The sequence below is a fragment of the Mya arenaria genome, chromosome 2 (genome assembly GCF_026914265.1).
Source record: "Mya arenaria isolate MELC-2E11 chromosome 2, ASM2691426v1".
Classification (NCBI taxonomy): domain Eukaryota; kingdom Metazoa; phylum Mollusca; class Bivalvia; order Myida; family Myidae; genus Mya; species Mya arenaria.
Genome location: NC_069123.1, coordinates 2,049,542 through 2,062,771, shown reverse-complemented (window position 1 = coordinate 2,062,771; position 13,230 = coordinate 2,049,542). Strand labels below are relative to the sequence as shown.

At 34.4% G+C, this 13,230-nt stretch overlaps 1 protein-coding gene across 1 annotated transcript in view; it reads right to left on the bottom strand.

Moving 5' to 3' along the window:
* Positions 1 to 13,230, bottom strand: part of LOC128202829 (uncharacterized) — a 76,802-nt gene that overhangs the window by 18,562 nt on the left and 45,010 nt on the right. Inside the window, exons 35-45 of the mRNA XM_052903987.1 lie at positions 12,880 to 13,010; positions 12,175 to 12,396; positions 10,638 to 10,889; positions 7,021 to 7,254; positions 6,166 to 6,293; positions 5,246 to 5,439; positions 4,609 to 4,745; positions 3,419 to 3,673; positions 2,779 to 2,901; positions 2,052 to 2,195; positions 1,499 to 1,667 (exon numbers count right to left, since the gene is read on the bottom strand). Of these exons, the coding sequence (XP_052759947.1) occupies positions 1,499 to 1,667; positions 2,052 to 2,195; positions 2,779 to 2,901; positions 3,419 to 3,673; positions 4,609 to 4,745; positions 5,246 to 5,439; positions 6,166 to 6,293; positions 7,021 to 7,254; positions 10,638 to 10,889; positions 12,175 to 12,396; positions 12,880 to 13,010 (1,989 nt within the window). The remainder of the gene's footprint in view (positions 1 to 1,498; positions 1,668 to 2,051; positions 2,196 to 2,778; positions 2,902 to 3,418; positions 3,674 to 4,608; positions 4,746 to 5,245; positions 5,440 to 6,165; positions 6,294 to 7,020; positions 7,255 to 10,637; positions 10,890 to 12,174; positions 12,397 to 12,879; positions 13,011 to 13,230) is intronic.

Genomic DNA, 13,230 nt, shown 5'->3' with positions numbered 1-13,230 from the left:
AATGTATTGTATTAGCGCCTATGATGATGCTGAGACGAAGGCTATCATAGAGCTTCGATTGATTTCTTAAAAATCAGACAAGCTTAGAAAATAATACTATTTTCCAAGTTGTCCCTCTTTAGGTCCATAGGAAACATGTGACTCCCAGTGCGAGGCCAGTTTTGTCCCTTTGTGCATAGAATGAATGAATATGGTGAAGAACAACGATATGAGGTTACATACAAAATATCAATGGTTGTGGCCTAGCGGTTTCAGACAAGAAGACGAAGAAAAAGATTTTCTAATATCAGTATGTAAAAAAACCGTGACCCCTGGATTTGATCCCAGGGTCATTATTAGAACTAAGGTCTATACGTTTTGTTAAGTATATATTTAAAGTTGTTCCTTTGCTATGGTTACCAGAGTTCCGCATGGAATTCATGTCTTTGAACAATTTTGAAAGAGGAACATGTACTCTGCCCATAAGCCTTATGTGTTAAACATTTTGAAGCTATTGGAAATCCTTTGTACGGTACAAAAGAGTAAGAGCAGACATAAATTTCGACCTTTGACCACAAAAGGTGACGTTGCTCTTAAATATAAATTGGTGGAATTTTCGATCTGCGCGTTTGCTTTATGTAATATAGATTTGTGACCCTTTGATATATTAATGAGGTCTGGGCATGAGATTATCTGCATACGACCAACCATTTGAAAATAATATGAAAACAGTGTGCCATATCTTCACCAAAACAATAACAGAAGACTCTTAAATATTTTATACAAACGCAGGGGGAAACCCAAGTAAAAGTTCTAGACAAAAAAATGAATAAAAACTTAGCAACGGGTTATAATAAATAACATACCAGCCTCCGCCCCCCCCCCCCCCCCCCCTCTGAACTTCTCATAAAAAATGAATATGAAGTTTTAAAACAAAAACTATAAATAAACTGACGTTGTTATCGAGCTTATGACCAGTGTTTTTCTACAATAATACATATCCATGTACAAGTAAGTCATGTCAGTAATCGGTAAATAATTATAAAATAATAAAATTATAAACGGTAGCATTAACGTACTTTCAATATGCATTTTCCCATATTGCTATCAATTTATAAACTATATCTTCAGTACTTTTTAAGTTAGTCCCGGAAAAAAACATATTTCTTATTAATGCATACTGTGAACATGAACACGGAGGTAATCAACAAGTATGTATTTGGCTCTACCGCACTGTATCTGTGCATATTGCCCTGTTTCTATGCTTCAGGTTTCACTGAAAACCCAGAAGGAGATAATTCAGCAATAGAGTAGTATTAAAGTTATTGCGCTCTGCATTTTTGCCAATTTTCATCTGTCTATGTTTCAAGTATCATTCAAATCCAATCAGTAGTTTTTAAGGTTTTCTGCAGACAATGGTGGGACGGACGGACGGAATGAAGGACTTACAGACGGACGCACCATATTCTTCATATGGATAGCATAATGATACTTTCTTTGTTTTAAATATTTTACTTACACGTAAATATTCAACAAACTCGCCAATTCATGGTCAGAACTAGCATGCACTCTGATCATAAACATTATAGAAATCGTTTTGGTGATCCAACGGAATGGTGTTTGTAGGGTTGGCGCGTCAAGTACACCATATAAATTGTTAATTAAAATGACCGGTCTTGTGGGATCATCTGCAATAATCAGGAAAGTATTTTAATATTTATCAATATATAAATGGATTACAACACCTTAAATGTTAAATGTGTCTTAAATCGTTCAGATATAAGTAACTTAGTAAAACAAATCATAATAACCCAAGCTTTGACTAGACATTCATGACAATTATGGTAAACACATTCGATTTTCACCCCGAGTCGTCTTAAGTTCGATTTCTAACTTGGCGCATGTAAGAATTGTTTGTAGTCATAAGGCAGGACAGGTGTCTTGCGACTAATCTAATTTTCCCCTCAGCACAATGTTACACTTTCGCGTAACATCATGCATGCAAGATTGACATATATTACGTTTATATAAGTTGAATAGTTATAAAATAACTTAATGTATGTAATGCATACCTCTGCACTGGCTTCCGGTGAATATTTTTCCCTGTTCACACTGACAGATATACTCTGTTACCGTAGACTGGCATCTTGCTACGCCCGCACATGGGTTTGTACTACAAGGATCAGCGTCAATGTTACACGTAACACCGCTGTACCCTGGGATTAAAATACAATATACGTATACACTACAAAATGGAACACTTACTTTTTTTTATCTTACTACATTGTAACATTGCTACACCGAAGTATTAAAATAATTCATTACTTAAAACCAATACGCATTAAGCTTTGGGATAAGGTTGTCATGCAGACGTTATATTATCCTAGTATTTAGCTTAGCTTATGGGCTTCTTAGCTAGAGCTTTCTTTGCTCTTGTGCATCGATGGATACTCAAACACATGCCAGCGCAATTGTAGAGCACGCAGTAATTTCTTATTCATAACTACTCAATCAGTATATTTTTTATTGAAAAGATAGATGTTTTAGAAAAATCCATGCAGTGCTCAAAGCTTATCATAAATGCAGATTAAACACCGGTTTTAGCAGTCTCACCACACTAGAACCAATTCTGGCAGTTATTTGAACTGTTATGTGTGTAAGACTATGAGATATTACGTCATGACTATGTATAGCTACCAATCCGGAAATACACCGCGGTACCATCTTGATCATCAGGACTACACCTTCTTGTATGTTTCATGGTTGTGTTATACCATACACCTGTCTTTGACTACCTACCTGGCTTACACATGCACGTATATCCAACAGGTCCCTTTGGCGTACATTCTCCTCCGTTCTTACAGGGATTATTTTCTTCGGAGCACCAATCCTTAACTTGTTCGCACGAGTCTCCTGTATAATCTGTAGAAACAAATATTTATTATATAATATTTTTTTTTATTATAAACATATAGTAGCTTACACAGCTGTTCTAACAGAATCTTCTACTCCTGACATTAGACCTTTTAGCACTAAAAATTTAAGTCATATAAATCGGTAGCATGTAGCCAAAGAGAAGGACACACTAGGTGTCAAGGTGTGTAGTATCGATCAATAAATAACTTAATAAGGGTATTAAAGCACAATTTATATCATTGAATCAGTAAAATGACAATGAAAATACCTTAGTGCATCTATTAGGGCAAAATTGTAATAGTTGACGTTTCCTTTTCAAGTGCATCTATTAGGGCAAAATCGTAATAGTTGACGTTTCCTTTTCAACGATGTTTATTCAATTATCTGATTTGCTATGTTTTCATTTAAGTGTTTAATAATATTTGTAAAATCTCTAGAATATGTGCAGATAGAAACATATTACGTTAATTAAACAACATTTATTATCAAATGTTCTCTTTCACCATAGAAGCATGTTTCATACCTGTGGGACAAATTCTTCGATAATGCACTCTCGTAGGTTCATCTGATGTTGACACAAACTTCTCCCGCTCATACAAATAACAATAAAATAGTCTAGATAAAGTCAAAAACACCATATCGCCGCAGTTTGGTTTTTGTAAGCATCTGGTTTTACATTCTTCAAGGCTCTGTGCTTGGTTGAAGTCTAACGTTTCACTTGTACCTCCAGTAAATCCGACAAGTCCTTCGTCAAAATAGCACCGCCGCACATCATAATCTATAAAAGGAAATCAAGTATTATTTATTCATAATAAAGTTAGCAGATGTCAATTATTTGTAATCCGTTTGTGACTAACGCTTGCAAATATATATGTGTTTGTTTAGTATATATGTATGAGTGTGCCATATGTGTGAGAATTAGGTAGTACAATGTGAGTGCATTGCAGAAACTTAAATATTGACCTCATACAGAAAAGGGTAAGGTTATACTAGGGTTATTTTGTGTTAGCATTTTTTAATAATATTATTTTCGTTTCATGTATATTTTTTTACAAAACTTTTGATTACAAAAGAAAGCACGTACCACAAAACACATTCCCATTAAACCTTCAAGCATTCATTGATAGCAAAATAATACTTATACAGTTTCCACGATAAAAACCCCAGAATTCCGCAAATCAAATGTAACGCCTCTCCTTATTTCCATTATAGTTTCTAGGAAAGAAAAGGCTACCATGACCTTGACCTTTAATCTTGGGACCCCGACATGATCTGAAGACTATGACAATGACCAATCCTACACAAACTCTTTCAAATGTTATTGATTGAAAACGAAAAAAGTGAAACGACATAGACTGACAACGATGTGTGCGACGACGTCATCGTTTGAGTCTGTCAAGCTTCATAGAAGACGCACAACATACATTGGTTTGCATGTTTGAAAGCGCCCAATCAGAAACAGAAACAATTAAAATTGTGGCCCTTAATTGTGATAATTGTGAGAACCAAGACTATTTTCCCAAACCATATGTCTTAAAACGTTTTTTGTTTGCATTATTATTACTATTATTATTATTATTATTATTATTATTATTATTATTATTATTATTATTAGTCGCTTTCTGAACTGTCCATACAGATTTAAGATTTTGAAAGCTATTAAAAAGATCCTTTAATGAAACTTGGTCCACATGATCACTTTATTCTAACTACCTGGATGACATTCGCACGAGGCTGTTCCTGATCTGTTTGTGCACAGACCTCCATTTTGACAGACGTCAGTTCCGCTCATGACATCACATACTAATGTTGCGTTTTCACAGTTCTCTCCAAGTGCACCGCCTTCACATCTGCAACAAAAATCAATTACGTCAATATTACATTTGGCGCGTACTGACCAAATAGCTTGTGCTTGTCCTGCTTACGGGAAATCCGACATGACCCGTTTAACATCAAAATGCCACGAAGAATAAACCTTGCTTTCATAAGAAGTATTTTATAATGCATAGGGAATAAATATTTCACCTTGAAAATGAATACGTAACATAAAAAACTGCAATCAGCTGCCTTATTATTTTATGAATTTGATAATTATGTAAAGGACTGGCATTCAATGAGACAAAGTTAAGTCACAAAGCAACTGCTCAGAGAAGACATAATAACAGGAAGTCAAAGAGTTTCTTGGATTCGAATGAAACTATTTGTGCCTCTCCTCTTGTTGAATGCTTTATAAAATTCCTTTAACTCAATACTTATGTTCAAAACTACGGAAACAAGCTCATTAACCAAAAGTTTAAACATAAACCTCGTTTAATCAAACTCAAATCAAATCAAACTCAGATATAGTCACCTGCAAAATGATGACTCTGGTAAATTGAAGCACTCTCCGCTATTCTCACAGCTCCGTGTTTTGCAATGATCTATTTCCATGTCGCAGTTCTTGCCTGTCCAGCCCTCTTTACACTTACATGAGTAGTCATTTACCATATCTTCACACTCGGCTCCATGTTTACACGGATATGAGAGGCATTCGTCTATTTCTAGCTTAAAATTCGAAACAAATACATTCTAGAATCGCAAGTTCGGGAAGCAAAGCAATGGAAGTTTCAGCGCCAAGTAATAAGTTCAAACTTTGGCCAAGATCCTGTTAAAGACACATTTAGGATTTAGGCCTGACAGACACTACTGTTATTACACAGCTGTAATATACGTCTTAAAGATGCAGTATTACTCCCACATACGATTTACTACAGTTCATACAATTGTTCAAAGATACCAGAAAGGATGAATACATTTAAAAAACAATGCTTCTTATGAAGGACTCCGAGTTTATTTTGAAAGAAATGTGCAGAAACTGTTCATCTTTCAGCATTCACCAATTATTTAATATTTTTGCGTTTTCAGCTTTTAAAAAACACAATAAAACACGGTTACGATCTTGTTATCAGTAGTAAATATGTTCCATAAATGCCTTCTTTTTTAAGTAGATAAAGATTTATGACACAAAATTGATGTTTGTTATACATGTGTATGTATTGATTTTGAATAAGAGTGTCACTTTAATGGACATGTATAAAAAGTGCTTTTCATTCGGTTGAGTGATTGTACTGCTATTAACTTGAAATTCATGAGTGTTCGATATCTTTGATTTTGCGTACCAATTAAGAAACAAAATACAAAATGTATTTTCTGATAGTTATTAATGTTTGTTTTAATAAATATCGGTGTTATTATTTCTAACCACTGCGATAGTGTATCTTTGAAACTAACCTCGCAATTGCTACCCTGATATCCAGGTTCACAGACACATTTGTAGCCATCAACAAGGTCCTGACATATTCCATATATAGTGTTACAAAGTCCAGGACAGTCATCAGTATTGGTCTCACACTGGTTTCCTGTTGAATTAAACTGCACCGTAGTTATATTCGTTTAATACTTTGACTTCAGAATAATACTTTTCAACAGTTACCCTCTCCACCTGGTCATCTTTTAATTTTTACCAATAATTAATAATTTTGACCAAACATACAAAACAATACCTTATTTATGTATATTGAGACGTTTACATAAAAATACAAATATTGAATGAACACACCAAACGCAAACATATCGTAAATATTCTTGTGTTTGTTGCGTTGATTAACACATTTAAGTATTTTTAATTTAAATATTAATACAACAAGTGTTTATATTATGCTCAAATAGGGTCTTTGTAGTCCACGATTTCAAAAAACGTTGCTTACGCATTCAGCAATATTCTGTAGCGTGATTAGTTGATTGACAGTGTCATGTGATGCTGTCGAGGGTTTTAAAGGAATAATATATATCTAGCTTAATGTGTTCGAGTTCCTTTTGCCGGCTGGATTTAGTATCGATTATCTTTATTTACCGTACTAGCGTTGGTTCGATCCTGTCACAAACCAGATAATCGTTTTATTCTTAATTTGTATTTTTCTGCATTTTAGGTATCAAATTGTTAGTTATAACATAAATATCAAATAAGTGTTTCAGATAACAGGAACATTTGTTTGGTCTAAAATAATAAACGAGTCCATATAACATGCATATACACATATGAGAACATTCAACCATTACGTAATATGGTGAAAATGACTTTCTTACCTACAAATCCCACAGGACATTCACATGTAAAACCAAGATAGCCATCAACACATACAGCACCATTCTGGCAATTGTTATTAACACAATCGTCTACACTGTACTGACATCGAGTACCCCAGAAGCCCGCGGCACATTGGCAGTTAGCTACAAAGCCGTTATCTGAGCAGGTTCCGTTGTTGTAACAAGTAATTGTATCGCAGGGGGTTGCCTTTCTATTGCAGTTATAATGAGTTCCTAAAATATAAACAAGTGTTTAACACTAATGCACATTTAGCTTTTTTTAAATTTGACATCTTTATTTGCCCTGTGTTTTCTTTTTTCTTGCATGATTATAATATGTTACAGCTGGCATTGTGTTAAAGTGAAATTCGATTTACAAAATTTATATTTTCACGAGCCGTATCAATATCTTAAAGACAGTAATCATTGGACAAGTATTTTATCAATGTTTTACACAGGCTGCTGTCAAGGACGTTCAACAAATGAAATGTTTGTTGGCCCAAGATCTCTCATCTGAGAAATAAACTCATGCTAGTATTGACATAATAATGTGAAATAGCGCTGGTATAGACAGACCTTCCGGAAGAAATTGAAGGGCTAATCTTAGCCCACGTGACCTGCTGTGCTATTCAATATACCCCTTAAGGAAGAACTCGACCATTAACTTGTATTAGAATTATAATCCGTCAATAACCATTCGTTTTATGCACGATTGCTTCGATATAAACTTTTGTTTTTATATATTTTTAATATTCTTAACAATTATAATGCTACGAGTATTCGAAGTTTACTACTGACATTTATATTGAAACGTTTGTTTTTGCTCTTCACCACCTTAGCTTTCCCAAAGCAGACGGCGAGTTTTGTTTCACACTAATTTGATATCATATAGTCTTATGAAAATTCATGTACAATTTGACCGAATGTTTAAACTGTATAGAATTAACGTTGCATTTTCTTTAAATGTCTGTATAATATGGCTGAGATAAGAAAAAAAAGGTATATTTCATTCGACGAAGAAACTGTTCGTATGCCAAAAAATCAATATGTGACAAGTGTCAATGATTATATGTATGTGGAAACGACAATTAAACATGCATAGGAAATATAAATATATAACAATAATTGTGAGCTAAATTATGAGCAAGCACCGCCATATGTTTTCGTTCGCGGTAGTTTGGGGTATTTAAAGGAGGACTGTGTATACAAGATTGCGGTATTCAGTACAAAGTACGCAGAAACACGACACCTGTTATAATTTGTATATAAACTCCGAAATAGTATATAATAGTATTTGCTACGCAGGATTTAGGTAAACCGTGTATTCGGTACGTATGGGGGATGGGTACATTCATTATGGAAATTACGACTAGGTTTATTTAAAATACTACTATCGTACCATTAGCTCCGTTTCTGCCGTTCAATTAGTTATTCTCATAAAAGGTCAAGTTTTTAGTTTGAAGTAAGAGTGCAGATAAATAACTACGAGATGCACCTACACGAACTATTCATTAAACGCTAAGGTTTACTACACTCGTTACCCTCGGGATTGAAATCATACAACTCTCGTTTCGCGCTCGCATTTAATGAAAATTATTGGTTACATTGTACAGTTACTTTTACGTAAATATATCATTGTTATGTTTGGAAGCATCATAAAGCATATCGGAAAATAGCTCACTGAGCTGTTGTTTCTTGGTAACACATACCTGACTTTAAATAAAGATTATTGTATCTTGTAAAGCTTTTAGTATTCATTTCCTGTATGTATTTAGTACATAGTGTTCACCTACTTTCTTTCCGGAAAATTAATATCTGTAAGTTTAGGCAAGCGGTTAGTATTCATTAAAACAAAGGACAGTGTAAGATACATCGATGAAAAGGAAGTCGGTAACGTATATATTAAATACCAATCACTTGGTAGCAAAAGTGTTTTCGAAATTCAATATATTTTAAATTTTACAGGAGTTTCAAAATTTCACCGTTTTAAGCGACGCTCATGAATGAATTCAACGTTACGACTAAAAACAATATAATTTGTTATTGTAGTTTTCTTTAAGACCTATATGTTGATGAAATTCATGAAAGTTAAGTAGAACTGACACAACTTGGAACTGTTTATGATAGAACGCTATGAATTTAACAAACATCTCAGAAGTGCCGCCAGTGGTTTTCTTACTACGTCTCGAAGCTTCGGAAACGTTAAAAATACTGAACATTTAAAACCTATTACGTATTTGACGCAATACAGCGTCAATCTCGGAGCCAATACCAGACAATTGTACACAATAAATGTCAAAACTCGGCCAATATCAACCAAATTCGGCCAATATCAATCAAACTCGGCCAATATGAATTTCCCCCGTTTTGATTGGCTACAAAACTCGCCAAATATAGGATTTCAGAAATGGACCATTTTCATTTTGTTTTCCGTTTTTTCCGACGGTTTTGAAAATATTGTGCTTCGTTTAAAACCTATTTGAAATAACTAGCCTATTAAATACTTAAACCACTTTGTATGGTTTGATTATACAGTTTATTTAACCCGTTGGTGGTTTAACGACCATCATGGTTTTGTACAAAAGACGACAAGGTGAAAAAATTGACGTTTTGGCTAACAATTTACGAATTAAAGACGAAAAGACATGCTGTACAGCGCTTTTATGATAAGTATGTGCAATGTCACTAAAGGATGCATGTCAAAATCAGCAAAGTCAAGTCAAAAAAGGCGGACACCATTAATGAATAAGCGATAAACAGGCTTCAAATATATCCTTAAGGTAAGTTATTAGAATGTTTATTAACCAAAATGTCGAACCACATGTAATACATAATTAATAGCATACTTATTTATTAGGTGATTTCATATTCGCCATCCGGGCTCAGGCAAATACAGCCTACCTCGGACAAACAACTAGGCCAATGTGAAATCACCTCATTAATAACATTATAATATATAATGCCATATGACCCTCAGTGGTGTATTATTTTTTGTTAATTATTTCTTCAATATATATATATATGGCCACTCAGCCACCGAAAGTATATATGGACCGAGGCGATACTTTGATGTATTTTATTGAACAAAGCAATCAATGTTTACTTGCTAAAATTGTTCGCCGTTTAGAAAAATAATTGCAAGTCGTTTTCACCATTTTTTTTGGAAGTCAGCGGTCTATATTATTTATTTCCGAGGTCCAGACCGGCCAAAATATAATATGGACCCCTGACGTCATAAAACTGGAGTTTAATTAAAAAATACTGATAAACGGACAGATCGACTTTATATGTACATATTTATGGTAAGGTATAATACTATATAATAGTATCTCCTGACATGTGGGTAGGAGAATAACTGTGTTATGGTTTAAAAACTCCCCGGTGCATGGACAATCACGATGAAAACAGTGTTGTCAACTGACGGCGGACAAAGGCTGGACATTTGTTTTTCAAATTGTTACCAACATCTGATAATTCGCAATTGAGCAAGATTTAATTATATGTTATTTGAGGTTCATGGCGGCATTACATTAACATTTATATCGCGGTTTTTAAGTTGCCGCTGCTCTCAGTTGCAGTTAATCAAAAGCCTAACAAGGAACGTGGAATTTAATTACCTTCAATGCTGCAGTCCTTCTTGATAATAGTTGATATTGCGTTGTCTATTTCATTTAATGTGCCTCTTTGGTACAGAAGGCATGCTTTAGCGGCTGGAAACTCTTGATATTCAGCATAACCACAATCAGGTTCATACTGACATAAGTCTTTACATTCCTGAATAGATTGCACAATCCTCACGTAACCTATAACATTAGGCTCAGGGTCGCCAAGAATTTTCCCACTTGTGTCTTGCATATCACAGATGTACACTGTAATGAAATAAAATCAATATTTCAATGCTTCTCTAAAAACTGATAGTTGTAGGTGATATTGCAAGTTTCTATATTTCTTTCTTGTGAATCACAAGACGCTGACTTGTGCACTCGACAACTTAATCTAGTTCATACTGTATTATCACCGTAAACGTGCATAGGATATTTAGCCTAATGCTGAAAGCTTCTAATTAGAGTAGATAATTAAACTTGCACTGTTCAACTGTAATGATGAAAACTATTTAAATCACTCATATTTTTACAAAAACACACAAACAATTCCATGTCTTACTCCTAACATGTGGCCTATCACTCAGTTCTAGGTGCAATAGTATACACACACAATATTTGAAGTCATATAAAATATATCAATGCTTCTCTAAAAACTGATAATTGTAGGTGATATTGCAAGTTTCTATATTTCTTTCTTGTGAATCACAAGACGCTGATTTGTGCACTCGACAACTTAATCTAGTTAATACTGTATTATCACCGTAAACGTGCATAGGATATTTAGCCTAATGCTGAAAGCTTCTATTTAGAGAAGATAATTAAACTTGCACTGTTCAACTGTAATGATGAAAACTATTTCAATCACTCATATTTTTACAAAAACACACAAACAATTCCATGTCTTACTCCTAACATGTGGCCTATCACTCAGTTCTAGGTGCAATAGTATACACACACAATATTTGAAGTCATATAAAGTCTTCAGATATTGTAAAATTTTCCCTCATCACCCTACAGTACGCCTTTTCTGAAGTCCTAGGCTCTTTTTTAAGTTTGGATATACTTTTACTAAAGTTTCCATGTTTTCAGGTTGAGACTGAATTCTAAATTAAATCTTCGTAGATCAGTATATTGTCACTGTCTTGGACCTAGTACAAAATTGTATCTGATCTTTTTTACCAATTAAAAGCCTTGTATTAAGGGCAAAATTGAATAAAATCGTTCTGGAACTTATACAAGCAGACGATCAAACCTGGAAGTTATAAGTAAATTAGTGTAGATGGCTACAATTTGGTATGATAGTTTCAATGTGACACTAAATACACTCATCGTTAAATGTTTGGCTACATGGCTGGCCTCTGTGTACCAGTGTTGTTGGTTTTGGTAAAATTTGCAAGGATTAATGTTAGAGACGACAGAATTTCATCATCAGAAAGCAATGGCAAAATGAATATTTAACTAGGTGTTCTATGGACATCTCAACCAATTTGCTAAATTCAAATCCTTTCAAAATTAAGACGACCAAAAGTATTGGTAAAAGAAATAATACCCGGCTCGAAAAAACGAGAATCGCATGAACAAACACCATCATGTGCATCTAAACTGCTATAGCAAACGTTTTCCTCTTGACAGTCACCAGGTGAGCAGTAGTTCGGTACATTCTCACAGTGTTCTCCCGAAAAACCAGACATGCAATTACACTGGTATCCATTCACACGGTCAAGGCATGTTCCACCATACATGCATGCATCGGGGTGTTCGTTACACTCGTCTGCAAAGGTTATTGAATAAATTATAACGCAAATAGATTATACTGTGATTAATGACGTGTGTTAAATCATTATAATGTTGATCTACTTATTTATCGTGTTCAAATCATTTAAAGTACTACCACAATGGTTAAAAAACATTCAATCGTTTTTATGAAAAGCATAAGAGTGGAGAAGATGAATAAAACTTAAAGCTGCGTTATCTAATGAGTTTTGTATATCACGTAGTAAAAGTATCATCAATGACCGAGTGTTTAGCGTAGCAGACGTAAATTCAGTTGGTTCCGGGTGCGACCCCCACTGGGAGCATATTTGATGATTAGTACTGGGTATTACCCTTGTATCACTCAAAAATGTTAAATTGTTTTAACCTCAGGGGCATAGCAGATTTTCGAAACACTACATAAATTTGTCGCCAAAAAGCTATACCCAGCTTACTTATAAACTTAATTGGAGCTATAAAATGCAAGAAGGTAAAAACTTGCTAATGTTATTGTCGCAGTTGATGCCATCATACCCGTCATGGCAAGTGCATTCATATCGAACATTGTCAAAACTTTTGCATGTTCCATGTTGGCATGGTAAATCATCACAGGGATTTGTTGAAGTTTTACAGCTGAAATATTAATTTCAAAATCTTCATATAAAAGTATACTACAACGTTTAATTAAAGTCCTTTTGACACTTGAAATATTCAGGCCAATGAAGCCCTAAAGGATGTATTGTTTCGAGCGATCCCATGTTGTTAACAAGAGGGCTAAGCTGGCCCTATATCACTCACCTGATTGAACAAAGGGCTCTAAAAATAAATACATACTGAACGCCGCCCGCCCAAA